General features: G+C 56.9%; 5 protein-coding genes across 5 annotated transcripts in view; 2 read left to right on the top strand and 3 right to left on the bottom strand.

Annotated features, from left to right (window-relative positions):
• Nucleotides 1-1,570: 1,570 nt before the first annotated feature.
• Nucleotides 1,571-8,940, top strand: ACRALDRAFT_2088851 (uncharacterized protein; the record flags this gene model as incomplete). The annotated part of the gene is made up of 5 exons (XM_071022530.1): nucleotides 1,571-2,782; nucleotides 2,858-5,474; nucleotides 6,447-8,162; nucleotides 8,285-8,741; nucleotides 8,817-8,940. Coding segments are annotated over 5 exons (6,126 nt in total), but the record flags the coding sequence as incomplete, so codon positions are not given.
• Nucleotides 8,941-10,768: 1,828 nt separating this feature from the next.
• ACRALDRAFT_2079759 (uncharacterized protein) lies at nucleotides 10,769-11,680 on the bottom strand (the record flags this gene model as incomplete). The annotated part of the gene is made up of 2 exons (XM_071022366.1): nucleotides 10,769-11,061; nucleotides 11,275-11,680. Coding segments are annotated over 2 exons (699 nt in total), but the record flags the coding sequence as incomplete, so codon positions are not given.
• Nucleotides 11,681-15,043: 3,363 nt separating this feature from the next.
• On the bottom strand, nucleotides 15,044-16,107 carry ACRALDRAFT_2039823 (uncharacterized protein; the record flags this gene model as incomplete). The annotated part of the gene is made up of 2 exons (XM_071020989.1): nucleotides 15,044-15,498; nucleotides 15,687-16,107. The coding sequence occupies 2 exons, from the start codon at nucleotides 16,105-16,107 to the stop codon at nucleotides 15,044-15,046; spliced, it is 876 nt and encodes a 291-aa protein (XP_070876404.1).
• A 977-nt stretch (nucleotides 16,108-17,084) lies between these two features.
• Nucleotides 17,085-19,038, bottom strand: ACRALDRAFT_1060773 (uncharacterized protein). The gene is made up of 5 exons (XM_071016301.1): nucleotides 18,490-19,038; nucleotides 18,096-18,423; nucleotides 17,388-18,011; nucleotides 17,290-17,312; nucleotides 17,085-17,216 (listed from the first exon to the last, which is right to left on the bottom strand). Exons 1-3 carry the CDS (start codon nucleotides 18,780-18,782, stop codon nucleotides 17,580-17,582), a joined length of 1,053 nt encoding a protein of 350 aa, XP_070876403.1. The 5' UTR covers nucleotides 18,783-19,038; the 3' UTR covers nucleotides 17,085-17,216; nucleotides 17,290-17,312; nucleotides 17,388-17,579.
• A 2,745-nt stretch (nucleotides 19,039-21,783) lies between these two features.
• ACRALDRAFT_2082223 (uncharacterized protein) overlaps nucleotides 21,784-22,578 on the top strand; it is a gene marked incomplete at both ends in the record, with an annotated part of 1,007 nt that continues 212 nt past the window's right edge. Inside the window, 2 exons of the mRNA XM_071022421.1 lie at nucleotides 21,784-21,852; nucleotides 21,985-22,502. Of these exons, the coding sequence (XP_070876402.1) occupies nucleotides 21,784-21,852; nucleotides 21,985-22,502 (587 nt within the window). The remainder of the gene's footprint in view (nucleotides 21,853-21,984; nucleotides 22,503-22,578) is intronic.

Below are 22,578 nucleotides of genomic sequence, written 5' to 3'. Positions count from 1 at the left end.
ACGCTGTACGTTGTACTTCGTAGCTTTTATGCTGTTGACTGCCCCGCTAGTCTCCACTCTGACAAAGCACCGCCTGTCTCCTCCCACCTGAGGAAATCTGAAAAACGACCGACCGATTCTCCATCATCTTCTTTCAGTCACGCGCCTTACCTTGATGATACGTACGTACGTGGTATGTACGCTGTATTATGATTTTAATTATATGCACCGTCAAATCGGGGACAACCAAACTCCGGACATCCCATCGGTCTGTGTTACATCCAGACCTTCTCTCGTTTTTGCCTTTGTAGGCCAAGCGAACGTCCCCACGCACCCAACCACACAGACCCCCGGCGACAACCTTTTCGTGTCGACACAGGCACAAGAGCCCATCCCCGTCTCTCGCGACCGCTAAGGCTAAGCCCTGTAACTCGTAACAGGGACGAAAGACGAGCCACCTAATTACCTACTACATACTACCATTATTACACTATCAATCGCTGTCCCGACTCCCCTGCTTTGGTGGGACCATGTCACATCATGCGGCCCAGAGCGCCCATGGCCCTCCTACCCACCAACCCAGTCGTCAACCTTCGCTTTCTTCATCTTCAACTCCGTCCTCACCTCTGTTCGACGAAACTCCGTCTACCGCTCGCTTAATCCACTCTTCGGGTCGTCCTCCCAGCGCAAACTCGCTGCCATCCCCAAGGTGCGTTGCGTCCAAACCCACTCGCCTTTACCCTGCCTTTCTGTCTCCCACGACCCCTGGCCTTCGCTTCATGTGTCTTCCTCCCCCAGAATTTCTGTCGCCGCTATTCCTCAAGCCGGACCGGACCGACAGGGAAGGAGGGCATGTGGAGTGTTTGCGAGGTTTGCGTGTGAGCAAAAAGTCACACTTCTCGTGACTCCCCTATCTATTCTCTCCCCATGTCCCTACCCATTGATGCCCTTCATCACCGATTTGGCCCACGCCTTTGTTTTCCGTCGCTCTCCTGGCTGAGTCTGCCGGAAGCAATTCTCGATTCTTGGGCTCCACTGCTGGGCCCTCCCCGTGTACCGACTTGGGCGAGAACGAGGAAAACGAAGCTTGTCCTTCCATTTCCAGGAAGCCCTAGTCCTCTCTCTACATTTATGTTTTCTGTGTCGGGCGTCACCTGTTGTACTACGCTTTACGTTTCGTTGCCTTGGTGCCACTCCGCTGATTTCGTCTTCCACAACCCTTCGCAGAACCGCTCGGAGACCGATACCTAGCCCTCTCTCCTTAACCGCCGCAGTATCGCCCGCGAGCCCGACATTTTCTAGCCGATCCGACATTTCCCCTGGCACTACGCCGCACCATCCTGGCCGATCGATCCCTCACTCCCCGGCCTACCTGGGAGAGGGGCCTCGTTCCCCGAGAGAGAAGCTGGACGAACTCCTTGCCGCCGAAAAGACTTTTTACCAAAGCGACACTTCGGCTGTTTCTACTCCAGAGGCTGGAGCCTCGCGGTTCGTCCACCTTCAGCTCATGATATCACTCTGCCAGATCTCTCCTGGGCTGACAAGAAATTCTCTCCTTCCATGCCATTGTAGACCAATCGCGAATCACCATTCCACGAATGGTAGCCGAGTTGTATCCGACGCCGTCGCAAACCCAACGCCTATAGCAGGCTTGCCAAGATCACAAACGGTGCCCAACATGGCGGGCCCTACACCTGCAGCCACCAGGGGAGAGCCTGGGAACGGTGCTCCCCGGAACTCATCCATCGACTCGGCCATGTCGGCTGCTACGAGCAGCTCGAACCACCGGAAGGGCTCTCAATCAAGCCAGGCAGAGATGCCCGACATCGCTAGCTTAATCAAGACGGCCGGAAGCCCCGAGGCAGTAATACAATACCTGCTCAAAGGAAAACAGTCGCAGTCTCAGCAGAACTCGCAGCTTTGGCGGTTGGTCGACAAGCAGCGCGCCATGATCCTGGGACTGAACAAAGACTTGGAAAGGGCCTTGAAAGATAAGGAGAAGTATCGCAAGAAGCTCAAAGAAGTCATGTCCTTGCCGGAGATTGCCAAGGCCGCCGAATCCCAAACGAGGCTCAAAACATCCGAAGTTGTTGTGGGTAGGGCCATCCCCAAGGTCGACATCTCCGGTCCTGACGACCAGCACGCCGCACCCGACTCTCCTAGCTTGGAATCGGATAGCCAGAAGCATTCGCCCATCGATATGGCCATGGCTCCATATCCCATCACGCCGCCCGCAGACCGAATCGACAACGGGCCGCCCTCCGCTATGGGCGAGATGCTGGATCCCTCCCACATGATGCCAAAGCCCCAAGAATACGCTTACGACAAGTTCGACCACGAAGCCGAGGAGAAGGCCGCCGATGCAGCGCGACACGAAGAGAAGGAGCGCCAGATTCGAGAGCTCCCCATCAACATGTCCCTCCCGCCATCGAGGAGCCTGCCGAGCCAGCCGCCCAAGGGCCCGCCTCCCAAGCCTCCCGTGGCCCCACCTGCCCTCGCAGCTACCGACGCAACGTCCAAGCCCGACCAGGACCTGACCCAGTTCCCCATCCCGCCGCCGCGGAAACCACCGCCAGCACCATTGCAACTCCACAAGAGCAAGACCCCGACCCCCGAAGACGGCGACACCGACTCGGACTTTGACGACATCTTGGAGGTGGACGAAATCGTCCTGGATGACAGGCGGGGCAGACGGCGAACGCGAGAAGAGGATGAACAGGCGCGACAGGCCCTGGCAAAGAAAGAGACGGAGATGCGGAGTCTGTCCAAGAAGAGCAAATCGCAGAGCCAAACGGGAACGCCTGTAACAACGGAGCTGGAGGCCCCCAAGCTGCTGGCGGAGGCTCTGCCGCCCAGCCCGAGGCAAAATATCCGGCAGCAGTTTGCCACCTACCAGAACAACGCTGCGTCTCTAGCCGGCGTCCTGAACGGCGACCGCCTAGGGGCGGCGAACCTGGGTCATCCCCTCACGTCTGGGCTGCCACTGAGTCCCCGGCCAGGAGGTGGTCCGCGAGTGGCCTCCCCTCCCCTGTCTCCCCGTACCACCAGCCTCCAGCCGAATGGGCCCCTTTCGCCGAGGCCTCCTCGGCAGCCGATCCCCCTTCCACCCGGAACTCCGCTCGTCCTGTCGCCCCGAGGAGGAGGAGGAGGAGGCGACGGCGCTGAAGATCCGAGGCTTGCCCCTCTGGCCGATGAGCCGACCCAGGGCAATCCCCCGGCACGCCGCAAAATCTTCAAGGGGTTCGTGATGGAAGAATACCCGGATCTGCTCCTGCCGCCCAACGCCATCCCGTCGGTCCAGGTGAGGGTCGCATCATCTCGGATGAAGCCTTCGCGGGCTAGCGTCCTCTCTCTCACACAGCTCGAGGAGGATCCCGTCTTTACCCTCGCCGTCTTCTCCCGAGTGGACCGGGGTGAATTGTGGCGCGTCGAAAAGGACTTGGCATCGCTGAGCAAGCTGGACCAGAGACTGAAGCAGTGCCCTTCTTTCACCACAAAGGCACCGGACAGGGCTCTGTTCACGGGTCATGCACCTGCCAAGTTGGATGCCCGCAGACAGGCTCTCGACCGGTACCTCGAAGAACTTTTAGAGACGCCCCTTGATCTCGCGACGGCCTTGGAATTTTGCAAATATCTATCCACCAACGTGGTCCCGCCGAATGCAGACGAAGAGGGTCGTGCCGATGGCGGGCCGGACTCGCCAACTGCCAGAGCTGGACCGGGGGGGCGGCCTTTCCGAAGCGGGTACCTGACAAAGCGAGGGAAGAACTTTGGCGGATGGAAGGCACGGTTCTTTGTGCTTGACGGCCCGCGTTTGCGATATTTCGAGGCACCAGGAGGCGCTCACCTGGGCACAATCAAGTTGCCTAACGCGCAGATTGGCAAGCAGTCGCAGAACAACAACAACGAGAACCAATCGCCAGCTTCCGGGACGGCGAGCACGGAAGATTTCGATAACCAGTACCGCCACGCCTTCCTCATCTTGGAACCGAAGAAGAAAGACTCGAGCAGCTACCTGAAGCACGTGCTTTGTGCCGAGAGCGATACCGAGAGAGACCGTTGGGTGGAGGCACTCCTCAAGTGGATCGACTACCGAGAAGGCGGAGAAGAAGACGGCGGCGCCGGTTCCGCTCACAACCGTCACGATTCGGGAGGATCGGAACGGACGGGCGCAAAGAAGAAGAAGGGCAAGGGCCATCAAGGCAGCAGCGGTCACCAACCCTCGGGTTCTGATGGCCTCATTGGTGTCCGGTACGACTCGACAACCCAGGGTGACTTGCCGCAAAGTGCGCGTCCCAAGACGTCATCTGGCACGCCGGATCATCATCACTCGGACGTGCCGCTCTCCCCCATGGTGATTTCGGGCCCGAAGGATATGCAGGTCATCTCCGACTCGGCGGCGTGGGGAAACAAGGTCGGTCTGTCTGTACCGAGTCACGAAGAGAAGAAGCAGCGGAAGAGGAGCTTCTTCGGATTCGGACCCAAGACGACGAGGTCCTCGGCCGACGGCCAGGACACGCTGTTCGGCAATGAGGGCAGCGCGTCGTCGACTCCGCCGCAGGGCGGTTACCAGGGCCCGGTTCGTCAGGTGTTCGGGGCACCGCTAGCCGAAGCCGTCCGCTACAACGCGCCGCAGGACGTGTCGGTGCCGCTACCCTCGGTCGTCTATCGATGCATCCAGTACCTGGACGCCAATAACGCGAGCCTGGAGGAAGGGATTTTCCGGCTCAGCGGATCCAATGTGGTGATCAAGGGACTCCGGGAGCGGTTCAACACGGAGGGCGATATCAACCTGGTCACGGACGAGATGTATTACGACATTCATGCGGTGGCGTCTCTCCTCAAGCTATACTTGCGCGAGTTGCCGACGACGATCCTGACGCGCGATCTTCACCTGGATTTCCTGACGGTGACGGAAATGACGGATCGGAACGAGAAGATTGATGCGCTCAGCGATCTCGTGCAGAGGCTCCCGCTGGCCAACGCCACGCTGCTCAAGTATCTCATCGCATTCTTGATCAAGATCATCAACAATGCGGACATCAACAAGATGACGGTACGGAACGTGGGCATCGTCTTCTCGCCCACGCTGAACATCCCGGCGCCTGTCTTTGCCATGTTTCTGCAAAACTACGAGCCGATCTTCGGCATCCCACCCGAGGAGTACGAGCTCCCGTCTGGGTCGGGCGAGTCCGCGTCGACGTACGAGGCGCCGTCGCCGATCCTGCCGCCTCCGGGGAGACCGTATGATTCGCAGCGGCCGGGGACTTCGGGGCAGAGCCAGTCGCCCCACCGGCAGCGGCTGCTGGAGACGGTCACTGGACAGGGCAGGGCCGGAGGCGTAACGCCGCCACTGCTGCAACATATGAACGCTGCGCGGGCGTCACCCACGCCGTCGCAGAACTTGTCGATGCACCGCGGCGTATCGTACGAGCCGCAATACGCGAATCATGGCCCCGGAGGCGGCCCGACTGCAGGGCGGCCGGGGTATGAGAGTGCGGCGAGCGGATATGACCAGGGTGGCTATCACGGGGGGTCTCGAAACGTTACCCCTGGGTATGATCAGCCCATCTACCCTTCGGCTGCTTACCAGGACGGCTCGAACGGCGGCGCGGCATCCTACGAGCCTGGTTACAAGAACAAGCGGCGTGAGAGCGCCATGTACGGTCTCGGCATGCTTGGGTCGGGTAACCCGAACCAGGGCTCGCGGAGCCGGTTGCGCGAGGAGACGCGATACTAGGGGGGGGTTTCGCCCTTGACTTTTATGATCTTTTTATTTTCGGAAATATTTTCTGTCATTTTTTTTGTCTTTCATTCTTCTTTCTTTCTTCCATGTCGTCTCGCGAGATACCCAATATTCATGGTGGGAGATGGCACGCGACGAGAACAGACAAACACCTGTAGGATGGGTTTATAGGGGGTAGAATTCAGTACATGTCATCGGATCATGCGAATGAACGAACACCAATTGGTTGTACTTATGATTTGGGACGGTTCTCTGGGCTGGTTTTTGGATATTTGAGCTTGCCTCCAGGAGCAGGAAATCACATGGAGGCTTTTGCGATGGATGGAACGGGACGGTCGAGATTGTACTACTACGAGCTAGCCGGCAGATGAAGGGGTGTATGAAGGGTAATGGGATAATGTGGTCTAATACATTTTATGCTGCTGTAAAAAGGGCTGTCATGAGGAAGTGAAGGCATATATTCTGTTTATTACCCTCCATCTCGGAACGTCGTGATGGTTAAGATGGTGTTGAAGTGGTGAATGCAGGTGAATACAGCCGTAGCTGACTAAGCGACGGGCGGCTCTCGCTTACGTATGACTATGACGCAAGTGTTGTCGGCGATTTCTATCGCCGCTCCTCCGACCTCCGACTCTCCGACCACTCTGACTCCTCATCTGGCCGACCAATGTCTTCACCTTTCACGTCTTCGTCGGCAACATGAATCACGATGAAGCCGTAGTGGATCCAGCGTTACGAGACCCCGAGCCAATTCCGATTGCATCAGGAGAGCAGCAGAACCAGCCGAGAGGACACTCGCCCACAGAAGCCGCAGCGAACCCCTCGGCCAAAGAAGGGGCCTCAAACGAAGGAGTTGCCAGCGAAGGAAGAAGACGGACACATACCAGCCAAGAGTATGAGGACCGGGTGTACTCTCCCGATAATGGAAACCCGACGCGTGCCGAAGACGGGGTAGCTTCTGCTCCCAGCCATGGCGATTCCCACCATGAGAAAGCGGCAACAAACGGCCAACTCGACGCATCCCCTGGAGGGGCAGAAGACGCGAAGCGACCTCGAGCCTGCGAATCTTGCCGCGGCCTGAAAGTGCGATGCGCACCCGATACTGCCGACCCCGAGGGTCCCTGCGCCCGCTGCAGGAAGGCGAAACGAAACTGCGTCGTGACGGTGCCGACGAGGAAGAGACAGAAGAAGACGGACACCAGGGTGGCGGAGCTTGAGAAGAAGATCGATGCCTTGACGGCGAGCTTACACACGAGAACGGGCGGAGCTGTCCCCGAGGTCCATCAGCCAAGTGCCGGACATGCGTCGTCCTTCCATGGCGGCGGTTGGGGAAGTGTCGCAGTACAAACACCGATAAAGCAGTCTTCTGGGCATAGGCGTGACGCCGTACAGGGCGATACAAACAACAACAACAGCAACAATGACAGCAACAGCCAAATCAACGGTGATGCGGTCGGTGAAAGGTATGCACACCCTCGATGCAGCACGCCGCCATGTCTGGCGGGCCATAAGAGGAAGCTGTCGGATCGGGATGAGACGCCCGCCCAACCCCCCGATCATTGTCGTCCACCACAACGAACCCCGCCACAACCACCACCGCCGATACGGATGGACAGCGAATACGAAGACGTCATAGACAGGGGCATCTTGACCATGGACAAGGCCATTGAGCTCTTCGCGCGCTACAACATGCACATGGTGAGACACTTCCCGGCCGTGGTGTTCCCCGCGACGCTGTCGGCGATGGACCTCAGGCGGACTAAACCGCTGCTCTTCCTCGCCATCATGACGGCCGCCTCGGGAGAAACATCGGGCCTGCAGCGCCAGCTCTGCCGCGAGCTGATGCAGATTCTGGCCGAGAAGATCATCATGGCGGGCGAGAAGAGCCTCGAGATTGTGCAGGCGCTCCACGTCAGCGTCATCTGGTACGTCCCGCCGGAGCACTTTGAGGAGCTCAAGTTCTACCAGCTCGTGCACATGGCCGGCGTCATGGCCATCGACATTGGGCTGGGTCGCCGGACGCCGGGTCGCCGGTTCATGCCGCTGGGCATGTACGTCCTGCGCAAGAGCCCCTACAAGCGGAGCATCATGCCGGACCCGACCACCTTGGAGGCCCGGAGGGCGTGGCTCGGGTGCTACCTCCTCTCGATCCACGTTGCCATCGCCATGCAGCGGCCCCTGCTGCTGCGCTGGACGCGGTTCGCCGCCGAGTGCGTCGACATGCTGGAGACGTCGCCCGAGGCGGCGCCCACCGACCGTTTCTTCTGCGCCTTGGTGCGCACCCATCGCTTGGCCGAGGACATTGCGCTGCAGCTCAACCTCGACGATCCCGAGCAGACCATCAACATTAGCGATCCGAGGATTCTGTTCTCGCTCCGAAAGTTGGGAAACGATCTGGAGTCGTATTTCCAGTCGGTGCCCAAGGAGATGCTACAACGTGAGTTCTTCGTCCTCTCTTTATTTTGATGTCGGTCTGTTGACGAGAAAAAAATGAAGCAACCCTCAAAATCTCCTTTGGCATCGTCTCCCTCCATCTTCATGAACTCTGTATCAGCCCAGATCCCTGCCACGACTCGGCCACCCACTTGCCTCCGTCCGTCTCCACGAACGCTGCGACGTCCCGGCCCCTCGGCCTCCCCGACGCGCAGACCCTGACCAACGCTCAGGTCAATCTAGTCTCGGCCTCCCTCGCGGCCATTGACACCATCATCGAGACGTTTCTGGGAATGGACGTTACCACTATCCGCTGCCTGCCCGTCTTCAACTTTTCGCGCGTCGCCTACAGCCTCATCGTCCTGCTGCGGACCTACTCGGCCGTGTCGACCCCCGCCACGGGCCTCGCGACCATCATCAACAAGGACGATATACGCGTCGACCACTACCTGGACGCCGTGTTCGACAAGTTCCGCGCCGTGGCAGCCGAGGATAAGAGCCGCGCCGCCAGCAAGTTCCTCATGATCATCGCCATGCTCAGGGGCTACCGCTCCCAGAGGTCCAGGACCGAAGAGGGCGGCTCGTCGTGCCTCTTCAGGATGGGCGGCGGTGCTGGCCCGGAGAACGATACAGCGCGCTCCGCCTCCTCGGCATCCAGGGAGCCGTCTTCGGCCGCCCAACGCGACGAGCCGAAACCCTTCACCCCGCCGTCTTCGCAGCAGCAAACAACGGGGAGTCTCAGCGCCAGTACGCCGCTCCACCTGCTCTCCGAGATTGCGACAAATGACCGCAGGTGTGCACCCCGACCACCGTCGCAAAGTACCAGCAACGACAACAATAATACCAATCACCACAACAGTAATCATAACGTCCTGTGGGGTCTCAACCCCCGCCACCAAGCGCCACCACAACCACCACCACCCCCATCATTCATGCACCCAGCCGAAGGTGCGGCAGCCACAAATCCCACAGTAGCTGCCAACGGAGACGCCGCAGCCGCGTCTTCCTTTACGTCGAACGGCGCCGACGCAGGGATCCCCGGAACCGGTACAGAAACAGGAACAGGAACAGGAACCGGCAGCGCCCCGTTCAACACCGACCCTTTCCTCGCGTCTTTCCCGCTATCCCAGTTTACAGAGCACCTCTCGATGGAAGAGCTGGCCTCGTGCCTCGGTCTCGGTTTCGGTCTCGGCGTTGGCGACAGCGGCGGCGGCGATGGTAGTGGCGGGACTAGTGCGGGATTCGCTTACCCTGGGGACCCGGGGATGCTCTTCGGCCAGGATTTCAACGGGACCAGCGGTACCAGCAACGGCAACGGCGCACTGACGGGGTTTGGCAAGGATGATACACGCTTCGTCATGGCCAACATGGAATTCCTGCAGGGGATGCCACTCGAGGCCTGGGGGGCCGGTGCGACTTCCAGTGGCGGCTCGGCTGCAAGGGGCGGCTCATCGTGGGGGAGCGGGAGCGGCGTACCCCCTTTTCAGATGTGACAATGGGAAATCCCATGCCCCAAATCAAACTTTCATCATGGCTGGTACCGGACGGGATACGGGGTACGTCTATCGGCGAGGAATGATTGAGACCCACGACGCTCTCTGTCTGAAAACACGAGACAGTATTACGACCACTATGTACTACTACGCCAAACACCGGCCACGGCGAAATGGGATCGAATACAGCAGGTCAAGGTGGCGTTTTCTTGTAGGGGCTTTCCAGGACTATAAAGCCGGGTGGTCAGGGTCATATATGGGTATACTGGTTGGTATGTTAATAGCACACAGGTGTTACGACGAATGCTGTTGAACAAATCGCGATGCACTCGAGTTGAGACAAAGGTGTCGCCGAATAGAGTCGTCCCGGTCATCATCATATCGATTTCCGTTGCGCCAACTTTGAGAGAGCCCGAGTTGAATACCAAAACACGAGAACAACCCTTTCTAACACCTTCCAATTGCAAGAAAATGGATCTGTATACTCAACCACGCTCAAGAGATGCCCGCCCGCTATTCGTCGCCCCGTCATACCATCATAAAACCTGAAAGCCTCTCCCGGATTCGCCGCCAAAGCCATCCCAATCAAACCCGATCCTGCTTGGCCGAGAGATCATGTGCGCCGTGCTCCAAAAACAAACCTAGCTCTGAACGGAATAAGACACAAACGACAGTGTTCCCGTCTCCCAATCTGAATGAAACGTGCGTGCAATAATAACGCCTTTGCTCCACCGACCATCTGACGTCCGTGGCCTTGTGCGGTCCTCACGAGCAACATCAAGCCGGAACACTCCAACTCGCCTGGTCCCCCTCTTCCACTCAAAACGCCGAACTAGTGAAATGATACCAAAGAGAGGACAAATCTAGAATCGTCATGTGTTGCGTAAAGAGAATGTGGAAGCTTCAAAAATGAACACCCGGTGACGGCATGTAGCAGGGTAAGAGTCAAGAGTCCCTGCGTATCTGAAGCCAAATAAGAAGACAGGTATGAGAGAAGGCGGCGCGGAACGCAAAAGGGTTCCACAACATGTAAGAACTGGTGCAGATGTACAGGTCGTATAAATCGTCATTTGCAAAGCGTAGCGTTGCATGTCCGTCCCATGGGGGCTTGGTCTTCTCAGTCCATATAGAAATCGCCCTTTAGGATACGCTCCTGGAAGGCGTCTGGCTTGCGACGCTCCGGCTCGGGGGGTCTGGGCGACACGGACGAGGCTTGCGTGGGTGGGGCGGGCATTTCGGCAACGGACTTGGCGCGGTCACGGCGAGCGGCGGCGGCGGCATTGGCAGGCTGACCATTACCACGCGGGGGCGAGGTGGACATGGTCGAGCCAAAGGTAAAAGAGGGCCGCGGCCCTTGGACGGAACTCTCGGCTCGGGACCTAAGCTGCTCGGACCAGTTGAAGCCCTGATCTGAGCGCGACAGAGACCGGTCAGAAGGACATCTTGATTTGGTGGCAGTGCTTGCCTGTACGCTAAGGCTCCGAGGCCGGCCCGGGGTAGACAGCGCAGCTGCAATAGCCGAGGGCGAGGACGACGCCGCCGGCCCGGGGCTCTTGATGGCCGTTGCACCACCTTTTTTTGCATCCGATTGTCGGGCCGGGGGAGAAACAAGTGGGTGATTACCATTTAGAGAACCGGGGCTTACGCCGCCGCTGCGAATGGGGGTGCGCATGGCTGGCCCACCAAAGCTCATCCTGCGGACGAAAGGCGTGGTGGGAGCGGTGCGGCTGCTCCCCTCGTCCTCGTCGATGGCGCTTTCGTCGACCACGGAATCCGAGTTGGTGGACATGCTGCCTCGGCGATAACTACCACTAAAGGTGGCAGAGTTGGCTACAGAGGTGCCGGCAATGCCGAGGCCTGTGGTGGAGATGGAAAGCCGGCGACGGTGAGCATCTGGAGTCGGAAAGTTGGTGCCTGCGGCGCCAGTGGTATTGTTGCGGAAGAGGCCAGCTAATGCCTGCTGGGTAACGGAGCCTCTGCGTCGACGATTCACATCGTTGGGGGGGCTGTTCGCGTTGGCGTTATCGGAGGGCATGCTGGGCGGATCCTAGGAGTTAGTGTTGGTTTGGGTGGCGATTGACGAGGCGGCCAGTTACACGTGACGGTTTGGTGGTTTGGTGGGGTCAGTTCACACGACAATCGTAAGTTGAATCGTCCGAGAGGCCGAGTCGGAGAGCGCCGGTGAAACGTCGGTTGTCGGTTGTCGCTTTTTAAAGTCGGAGGGTTGAAATGAATTGAACTCGGTAGCACCGAGCGAGGCGACGATACGTGTTCGGAATGTGCGGAGGACAGACACACAAGCAGGTGATGTGACGTGGTGTAGTGAAGCCAATGCGAGGCCAAGGTAGGATTGCCGGCGATGCCCTCTAGGAGGAATATGTGTTGGGTAATGGAGGGAGAAGAGATGAAGTGTTAGGAAGAAGATGGATGACGGCGAGGAAGAAGTGGAATGACGAGTTTCTTTGCGAATCTGGTTGAGGCGGAGTGAAATGATGGATTGGGTTGCCTGGGGATGATTTGTGAGAGGAATGAAAGAAGGAAAAGAAGGAGAGTAAGCTGAGGTTAAATCAGGAGAAGAAAAGGAAGAGAAAGGAAGGAAAGGGGCAAGAAATAGAAAAGGGGGGAAATACGAATAGACGATTTCGATACCGAACTAGCCGCCTAATAAATACTTAAACAATAGCTGAGCTGAGCTGAGCATCAAGTCGTGAGGGGATGGGATGTTTGGTGATATTGATGGTACTGTACTGTAGGTAGCTAGGACGTGGCTGCCTACAGGTAGACACACCCATGTTCAGCCGTACCTAGTAAGTATCATCACATGCTCACAGTTAGTAGTCATAGCTGCAAAATCAGGGTGCGCTACGAGAAAGGTACAAGAGACGGTACAAGCTAGGGTACAAATGCAGGGTAGGAAGTGCGGACGACTGCATGCGTTTGCCATGACAGGGAAAGAGCTCCTGGGGAAAGTACGGAGTTGGAGGTGGCGGAGACGGCGGCCACGGCGGCCACGGCGGCGACAAAATACTTGTCCCTTTGCGAAAGCAGGGGTTAAGCTACCTAGGTACCTATGACCACGCATCTGGCAACGAATGAAAACCAATCAACAGGCCGAAACCGCAACAAGAATCAGGTACGTAATTACAAGTAGGTACCAAAGTACATAAAGGGCCCACCCGGTTCCGGCGTGCGGCCTTCATTCCGGTCCGTGCGTACGTTAGCGTTGCATCCTCCAGGAGGCCTACGAGGGTTGTCGACGTCACCCCTTTTCAAGCTAAAATGCGGGGTAAACCCAGCTAACAAGCATTTGGTGGAAGGAGCAACGCATCGTCGATGCCAGCGACAGCCCGTACGTTGTACCTTCTCTTTGGACTCGTAGGTTCGTCGCCAATCCTATTTCTGTTCTCCATGGCTCCCATCCGTTTTGGCTGGATATTGAGGGGGCGATCTGTGGTAATGTGAGCACATCGACGTCTATCACTTGCGTCTTCCGTTCGCCCGCCTACGTGTTCTGATCTACAGACTTGATCAAAATGGAAACACCAAACACCTAATCATCGCCGGCCAGTTCCCTTGACGAATCGCATGTTGCCCCAAGTTGACCATCTCTATCGCTTGACTTGACATGACTTGTCGCAACGATGCCTGGTCTGGTCACTCTCTGAAGGACCAAAGCCGCCGAGCTATAAACCTGCCAAGATGATACAAGTTGGCGTCCATTATAGGGTGAGCTTGCTCAAGTTCACACGGCAACGGACTCAATTGCACTAGGCTCTCCCCACCAAAACTTACCTATTCCACATGGTTCATGCTCGTCTCTGCTCTGTTGGGCACGTGCCAATCCGCTAGTTGGGCGAAATCTGACCTCGAACTAACTCGTAAGTGTCCGCCAAAGTCCCGGCCGGGATTGCATGGTCTGCCCTTCCTCGAACATTTGGTGGAAACTGGGCGGGGAAGCTTTCCTGCGGCGTGGGTAGTCAAGGACGCAGTGTACTGAGTACGTACGCACCATGGTTCTTGCTTGATATTCGCTGCATGCGGATAAGGTCTCTCTACTGTGCGATCAGAGGGGCCAGGTGGCCGGGATGACAGGTCTCAGGAAACAGACCAATAATCTTGGTCTGCCTACGAAACCCATCCACAATGCATTTACAATGCATGGCGCTCCCGAGGCGTCTTAGCCGGCTGCATGGAACCAGCAAGTGGAGGCTGGTGCAGAGGCAAATGCCGTGTCACATCGGTACGATGTGAAGGCACGCACATGTCCTCCATTTACCATGGAGTCGTCGCCGTATCCTCCCGTTTATCAGTTTCAGCTGTCAAGATTTCGTTTCCCTACTGGATGGACAAAGTTGCAGTTGGTCTCTCTCTCACGCGAAGAGGTCGATACTACTGTACCTGTTGGCCACCTTGCTGCACCAACTACACCAACACGAAAGCCAGAGAGACAACAAAAGTGAGCGGTAGAGCATTCAAAGTTTACATCGTCCGACCCCACGATCAGCGATTCCCTCCCACTTCTGACTCGGTCGACGGTGACATGATCATCTCCATCCATACGATGCATCGCCTGATGAATGGTACAGCAACTAGTCAGTTTGCCAGTCCGCACTTCTTACTTCCCCGCATCTTACTCCCCCCTCGGTTTCCCATTCCCCTGAAGCCATCTCTAAGCTGTCGAGGAGCTTGTCTAGAATATACTAGCTAACTGCCGCATGCAAAGTACTGCTGGCCAGTAGCCAGCCATCCGAGTTCGATGCTCCTGCAACCCTCCGCGGATCCTTTGCCAAAAGAGACCAAGCTTATTGTGTCTGCCAAGGGACTGTCCATGCAACTTATACTCTAATTGCCGGCTTTTGCCTCTGATATCAAAATAGGCAGCACTCTAAACTAGACGTGCTGTGATTGGCCTGCTGCTATGAATATGTACGAATATGAGAGCCATGGGTCGACGAAGCGTTGGGCCCGCAGCTACTCTTACCATCGAAAGCTTCTTCGGATGGCTGCACCGCGGACTGCATCCGGACACCCGGACACCCGGACATGAATGTCCGACCACCAACCAACGACCAACGTTCCATCCCACCCAGCAAGTGTCTGTTGCAACTGGTTTTATAACCCATATGGCTGTACGAATAGAGGATATACAGAAACTGCGAAAGCAGCATGATGCATGTCGATTACGGACCGACTTTCACCATCCTTATCATCGAGGCCTGGTCGTGTCTGTCGTCTCTATTTTGAATGCACATTAACTCGTCTCCTTCCATTTTCAGGTATCGATTCCTTTCCCTTTCCCAATATCGTCCCATACCACCAGTTCCTAACAAGGGAAATTAAGGATGGATTATGCGAAAGCAACGCTGTGTGCCCTCACGGCGGTAGAGGAAGATCAGCAGTGCACAAACCCGTCGTCATGAGTATGGCACGATGCATCGGCGCTCTGGGTACCCGTCGGCTCGGCCGCCGCCGACGTTGTAGCAGACGACACTTGTGGAAGCTCACCGGAGCATCCGACGCCGGGGACGGCAATGTCGTAGGCCCAAGCGTCGATGGCAAAGTACTGGAGCGCGTCACTGTCGACGATGGCGAGTTCGGGGTCAGTGACGGCGAGCCGGAGAGCGTCGGCGTAGTCCTCCGAGTAGTGCTCGAGACGGAGATCGCTGATCAGCGGCACGTGGAAGACGCGGTGCAGCAAGTCGGTGGCCCAGTAGGTGTTCAGGGGCGACCCGGCGACGGTGTAGCCGCGGCTGCAGACGGCGGAGAGGGGTAGCCGGAGCTCGTAGGAGAGATCGCAGATGACGGTCTCTTGGGTTGCGTTATCGCCGCGCCAGTGGCCGGCCCAGCCTGTTTTGGAGCGTTAGTTTTGGCTTTGTTCATGATTGACCGGGGGTTAAGAAGAAGGGTTGTAGGGAAATGGTGATGGGTCGAGTTCGAGCAAGTCCACGACAAAAAAACCGCACTCAGAGACGGGAAAGAGAGAAACGGCGGAATAAGAAAGAGCACACACAGGTCACCAGGCCACAACGACATACCTTCCTGTGTCGCGCAGTTACGGTCCGGATCGTCGCAGCGGAAGAGCATCCCAGCCTTATTGCCCGACACTACGCGGCTGTACCATCCAATGGGGCCGGAAACGGAGGCGTTGCCGAAATACCTCCTGGCGAGCTCGGACTCGCTACCCCAGCGGAGGAGATGGTCGCGGGCGTGGGCGGCGAGCTGGACGGTCTCGCGCAAGCCGGCGGCGATCTGGGCACGATTGGTGGCGTTGCATGACTGGTGGATGGGGAACTCGTCCTCCCAGCCCTTGGCCCAGTTATAGACCGAGTTTGTCGGGCCGGCGGGGTCGGTGTCAACGGTGACTGTCACGGGGGAGTCGGCCTGGCGCGCGCCCAGCGGGGTGGCTGTTGCCAGGGGGAGGAGGAGGAGGAGGGCAGATGTCGCGCAGGCGAGCATTGTGGGCGGCTTGCGACGGCTGTGGCGAGAAAATGGCCTGGAGTTCACTCGACAGAGACGACGAGATGTGCTTCTGAGGAGTCCGGAGCCTGGGATCTGACTCTGGTGACCGGGAGAGAAGCTCAAGACAGGAGGGAATGGAACGGAAAGAGACGAGAGGGAAGGGAGCTTGAGTGCTCTTTAATAGCTCTGAGCTCAGCACGTCACGTCGCCGACGCATGTTCTTAGGCCGCGTCTAGAACTTTTCGAATCCCCGTGGACCGGATAACGTGCAAGTCGATAACCTTGGAATAACGGCATGGTTGTTCGCAATGCCCCGTAGCGGGGAACGACGGACATCAAGAGGCTGGATTGGCCAATCCCCCCACGGCTGAAGGGATTTATTGAACGGGATCTGTTGTGCGACGCCCTCGATAACGTCGTGAACCAATCCAAAGAGGAGCTCTTCGCTTCTTTTTCCCCTTTCGTGCAACCTCGATGCCCTGTCCTGCTGAGCATGAGGGTAGGATCACCGGCAGAAGAATCTTCATCCAAGTAACAGCGGGGGATGTACGGATGTACGTTGTAGTACGTGTCGTCCCTATGGGGAAGCTGGTTATGGAGAAAACACAACGACGTGGGGGCCCCGGCCATCCGGGTTCTCGTCTAGGCTCCGAACGGGGGCCCGAGTCCTACCGGTAACGGCGGTGTGGATCCATGACCATCCGGGTTCTCAGCGGGGTGATGACGCGACGCTCAACCAGCCGGCATTCCAGCAGGAGCGAGGGAGGTGGGCAAAGAAATGCCTCACCAGTCGGATGTCATGCCTCCCTTCGCTCCATGGGAAGAGGCCTAGGACGAAAATGCATGCCCAGGATGCTGTGGGTATTATGGGACAGTCGGACACCGGGGGCCTCTCCTTGCAGCGCGATACACATATGCCCAGGCGTCCATCGGAAACTACGACTTGGCCAGGGCATCTTCGTCTGGGAAGAACCCTGGGACTCCAGGGTTGAGAGATCATCGAAGGCTCTGGCAGGAAATTCAGCTTCCTTCACGACGGCTGCTATGACATACGTACAGTACAGCCTTTCGCTGCGGAGTCGTCGATGTGGCAAGTCAAAGTGACAGTTCGTCCGCCAGTAACATGCGCCTCGCCTTTGAAGAAGAAGGGGAAATTAATTCAGTTCTCTTGTCAGCTAGCTCAGTGTCGCGGTCCGGTAACTGTACGTCCTCGCCCTTACTCCTTGCAAGACATGAATGCAGACAGTTCCAGGTATGTTGCTAAATCAGACACACAGTTTCGATTCGACACGCCATCCCAAACTCCATTTCACCCTACCGAGGTAAATAAGACAGAGATGTATAGTCTCTTCTCCTTCTCTCGTCTTCATGTTTTTTTTTTTTTTTTTGATTTTCGTTTATTTTGCCTCTCAGGCCTGTTCCCCCTTCGATTTTCTTTACTTCCCAGCACCATTCGTCGAAAGTCGCAATTACCGTACTCCGCTACCCTCCAATTCCAGCGGGGGGGGCGACGTTCCGGGTTGGGCTGTCGGTGCCGGGGAATGGTACGAAGCGGGAGTGGGGTCGTAGGCGGGCGAGGGTTTCATCGCGCGCCAGTGATTCGACCCGTCATCTGTCGCCAACTCCTGAGGATTGACCACAGGCAGCTCGTGCGGTTTGGGCTTCGTCTCGTGACTCTTGTCTTTACCCGGCCTCCAGGTGTCAGGCTGCGCGGCTCCGGCGACTCGCTGGCGGCGCCGCCTGATCCAGAGCCAAAGGAGCAAGGCCCCAATCAATAAGCCGCCCATCGCAGATCCGACAGCAATACCCGCAATCGCGCCTGTACCAAGACCATCGCCTCCGCTGTTCTCGACGCTTCCTGTCTCGGACGGTGTGGCGGCTGACGGAGATGGTTGCGCCGTCTAGTCGAGGCCAAATTAATGGTTAGTCCTAGGGCGGCGGGAAAGGGGGAGCCGACCATGGCCCGTAAAATTCGATATACTCACCTCTGCTGGTTGGCTCGAACCGATGGTGGTTCTGCTCTGGGCGCTGTTGCTGTTGGCGATAACACTGCTGCTCTCGGCGCTGCTTGCAACACTGCTCTCGGTCGTCGAGACAAAGTCGGTTGACTGGAAGCGCACTTCGATACCGTACGCGTTGACGGCCGCCCCCCCAATCGAACCCGAAATGGACGTTACCTTTGTCTCGTCCCCCCATAGTTGTGTTATGGGGTCGATGGTCCAGGAGTTACCGGCGCCAATTAGGGGAGACATACAGATGAGGGTCGAGTGGAGTTTTCTAATCGGCTCAGATATGCACACGTGACGGTTGCCCCTGTTGTTCGGCGGTCAGTCGTGTGAAGTGTGGCGAGCAAGAGGGATTTCGAGAAAAAGAACTCACGTCGGGCAGCAGGTATGGATCGTCTCAGTCAGAGCGCCGACAGAGACCAACTTTGAACATGCTACGGTGAAGCCCTCTGGGCAGATGCCGGGAGAGAAATAGGCGCCGCGGATTGGGTCGTAGCCAGGGGGGTAGCAGTTACGAATATCGATGGGACCTTGAAGCTGGTAGGGGCCGACGCCTTCTCCCACGGTAGAGTAAATGTTGTAAATGTCGTTCCGGTCGGTGCATCGCTCGGGGGGAACGAAGGTAGTCGTCAGGGACCCGATATTCAGCGGCTCGTACGTCGTCATGATGTCGGTCTCGGCTGTTCTTCTTTTTCCTCCTTTCCTCGCTGCTTATTGTCTTTTTCTCTCTTTATTCTTTCCTATCGCTTCCCCTCGCCATCTGCCCGCGAGTTTGCGCGCGCTTTCGACGACAAGCCAGGATATTAGACCGAGGCAAGTCGTTCACAGGATGCCGTTTAGATGAGAAATGTGCGAGACATCGACCGGAGGCGTGCCAGCGGCAATTGATGAGCAGATCCGCCCCGAAAAGAAAGGAAAGGTGAAAAAAGAAAAAAAAAATGGGGGAAATAATGTGAAAAGCAGCCCGAAAAAAAAGCAGATCAGAGAAAGAGGAGAACAGAATCACAGGATCCGAGAAAAAGGGTCGGCCAGCAGAACACCCGCCCCTCCCCCCGGGCTTGGGGCAGGCAAGGCGGCGGGTAATCAGAACTAACCCTTGAGGAGCAGGCGGGTTCTTCTCCACGCATACCGGTAAGTGCTGTGCCTTGTGCGACAGCAAGTCGGTAGCCCGGGGCCGACGCAAAGATGAGCCTATTATGGGTTGCCTACGCGCCAGGTCCACTGTTCTGAGCTTGCTTTGCGGCCTTGGCCTCACGCGAAGGATCCCAACCCCGGACGCGAGGATCAGGTCCGGATTAGGTATTAGCCGCACCCTGCGCCCCCTATCTGTATGCATACGAAGTACGTTGTACGTTGCACAAACGTACGTTATAATTTGGATGGTTGCAAGATGTCTTGGCCTCGGCCTAGGAAATGACCATGTCCCAGAGCTCTAGCTCCCAGAACAGAGCGTTGACATTGGTAGTGCGAGCTGCCCGGTGATGCAGGACTAGCGGACTTACAACGTATGTCTTTCCCAATGGTCAACGGTAGAGTAAGGTAAGACACTCTGACGGGCCAACCTGATCAAGACATGCGAGCTTCGATCTCCTCTTCGGCCATAATTGTGATAATCCGATGGGTGGGATTGGAAATCGTCGCAGGAGCCGTTATGCTCCTAAAATGGCAGTCTCATGGTGGAGTGGAGTAGTGTCGAGATTAGGATATGTGCCATTTTAGCCCCCAACCTTTTATGAAGAAGAAGCGGCTCATATGCTTTGCGGAAGCTAGCACTAGTCACGAACGAGTTGTACGAATAGGGATTCGTGCCTCGACTTTTTGGATTAGGTAATGCAACGTATTCTTGTGCGGCAGAGCGGATAAATCGCAGTCTCGCGGATTATGTCATCACACTCAACCGTTTCTTTGCATGCCATTCTTACTCTGGGTACGACCAACTCGCATTCCTGGCTGCCCAAGAATAATCTTGTATGCCAAAGAGGCCTCTGCTTATGCGAAAATGAACGAACAAATTTCTGGAAGATTTATCCAAGATGTAGGTCTCGGATATTCCGACCCTAGAAAAGTGCCGATGGGTCGACTCTTTCTTCAGCTAATCCAGCGGAAATAAGTATCTTACTGACTGACTGCACTGCTTTAGGTACCCAAAAGAAGAATAGAAGCAGACAATAACAACCTCCCCTCCGTCACGATGAACAACCTTTTGCGTTGTACCGGCAAAGTCTAGAGGTCCACTTTGCCGAAACTTGCCTTTTCGTGCGGGCATTTCGGAGCGGGTTTGTGGGTAGCGCGCCCCGGTCCCGTGTTCTTGGATTCGGATGCTTCCGTTTCAGCTTCGTAGGTGTCCCGGACCTCTGGATGGAATCCCGGAATCGGGAAGACTAGAAAGTCTGAAGAATGCATTCTTTGTGGCAGATGATGACCTGCCAATCAGATCCGGTGGCATGGACCCGGTCATGTTGGCATACTTTCGGAACGTGTACGTTGTACGCTCCCGCCGTTGGCTTCCTGGACAGGTTTTCCAGGGCAACGCTTTCCGAGTTTAAAACGATTGTCAATGTATGGAGATCCCAGACATGACACAGATTTAATACCTAGGTAGTTACCCCCGCCGACGTATAGCCAGCGATTGGCTCTATCCTTACGATAGGAATCCGAGGAAGCCAACGCGGTTCCAGGGCCTCGCACAGAAAAACACGCCCTAAGAGATAGGCCAACGTGGCTGAGTTCCATGTTTCTCTTGCCATATCGCAGGCTGGTTATGAATTGATGGGCTGACACGATAGCCGTCTAAACCCTTACCCTTCATTCTCGAAATCAGCTGGTCCATCTCAACTCCGAGTTCGACCAATCCCACCTGTCGCCAATACGCGCCGTTTATTGGCTAAGCCCCGTGCTTGAGTCTCGAAATAATTTAGCGGCCTGGGGTGGTCCGTGCGCCAACAAGGGGTCCGTCCCCATCCGGATCTCGGCCGCAGCTGCATCTTCATCCTAACCCAAAGAGGAAGGCCGCCGTTTCGATACCCCTGAAATGCGAAGCTGAGGCTTTCAAAGTACAACGCTCTGGATCCTTTCGAGAAGCTGCAAAATAAGCTACTTTTGTACCCTCTTGCCAAAAGATGAGTGTACAGAACAGAAACCCCCAGATTCATGGCTCCAACCCCCCATTGCGCTGGCTGACGAGCTGGAAATTCCATGCGGGCGGTTGTCAATCTGCTCACGTTCACGTACGGGGAAAATGTCCACGGGATAAGCCTTGAAATGAGAGAACCACAAGTACAATAAACAGAATGCGACGTAAGTGTGCGTACCAAAGACCTTTCCTTCTTGATACGCCGGCCATGTCCCGTCGTCGGCTCGTGGTTGGTACCCTCCCCTGGTCCTTCCTTTGCATCTTCCCTCCCCTCCCCTCCCGCCTTTCCTCCCCTCCCTCCTTGATCATTCTGCCATTGCGCGACACCACCGCATCGTGTCTTCCCAACTTATCGTCATGCTTGTCAGGTCTCTGTGGCTTGCCGTGGCCTCAGTCGCCATGGCCGCCGGCGATACCATCATGCGCTGCGCAACGTCGGACCACCCCATCGAGAACCTCGCCGACAACGCCGTATTCGCGTCCCAAGAGGCGGACGCCCGTAACAGCCTAGCCGCATCCCGGTTATCGGCGACGCCCATCATCATTCCCACTGTCTTCCATGTCGTCTCCATCTCCGAATATCCCGAGGATGGCTACCTCAGTGTAAGCACCAGCTCCCACCTTCGCCAATGGCCTACCTTGGGAGAACGTCAAAGGGACCAAGGCTTTGCCGCTCGCTATATAAACCGAAATAACAGATCCACTAATTCTCCGAGGGCCTCTCCCCACCTGTAGAATGCAACGCTCATGGCCCAGCTCGACGTCCTGAACCAAGACTACGCCCCCTGGAACATCCACTTCTCCCTCGTCAACGTCACCAGGACGGTAAACGCGGCCTGGGCCTACTATCAGGAGGACCTGCCCATGCGGAAGTCCCTCCGCCAGGGCGACTACAGCACCCTCAACCTCTACTTCCTCACCTACGCCGGCGGCTACCTGGGTTCCTGCACATACCCGCACCACGCCGAGGAGGGATCCGACAGCTTCTACCGCGACGGCTGCGTGATCCTCGCCGGATCCGTCCCCGGCGGCTCCCTCGACCGCTACAACCTCGGCCGCACCGCCACCCACGAGGTCGGCCACTGGCTGAACCTCGCCCATACCTTCCAGGGCGGCTGCGGCTGCGTCGGCGACATGATCCACGATACCCCGCCCTCTGCCGAGCCTTCGTATGGCTGTCCCGTCGGGAAGAACACTTGTCCCGGCCGCTGGGGGGTTGATCCTATCCACAACTACATGGATTATGCGGACGAGTGAGTTCTTTTTGCCCTGAGAATGGAAAGGAAGGAGAAAATGAAACTGACTCCCCCCCCCCCCAACCCCCCCCCT

This window comes from Sodiomyces alcalophilus (genome assembly GCF_042370955.1).
Source record: "Sodiomyces alcalophilus JCM 7366 unplaced genomic scaffold ACRALscaffold_2, whole genome shotgun sequence".
In the NCBI taxonomy this organism is placed as follows: Eukaryota; Fungi; Ascomycota; class Sordariomycetes; order Glomerellales; family Plectosphaerellaceae; genus Sodiomyces; species Sodiomyces alcalophilus.
Note: the sequence above shows the minus strand (reverse complement) of the source record. Positions and strands in the feature narration are given on the sequence as shown.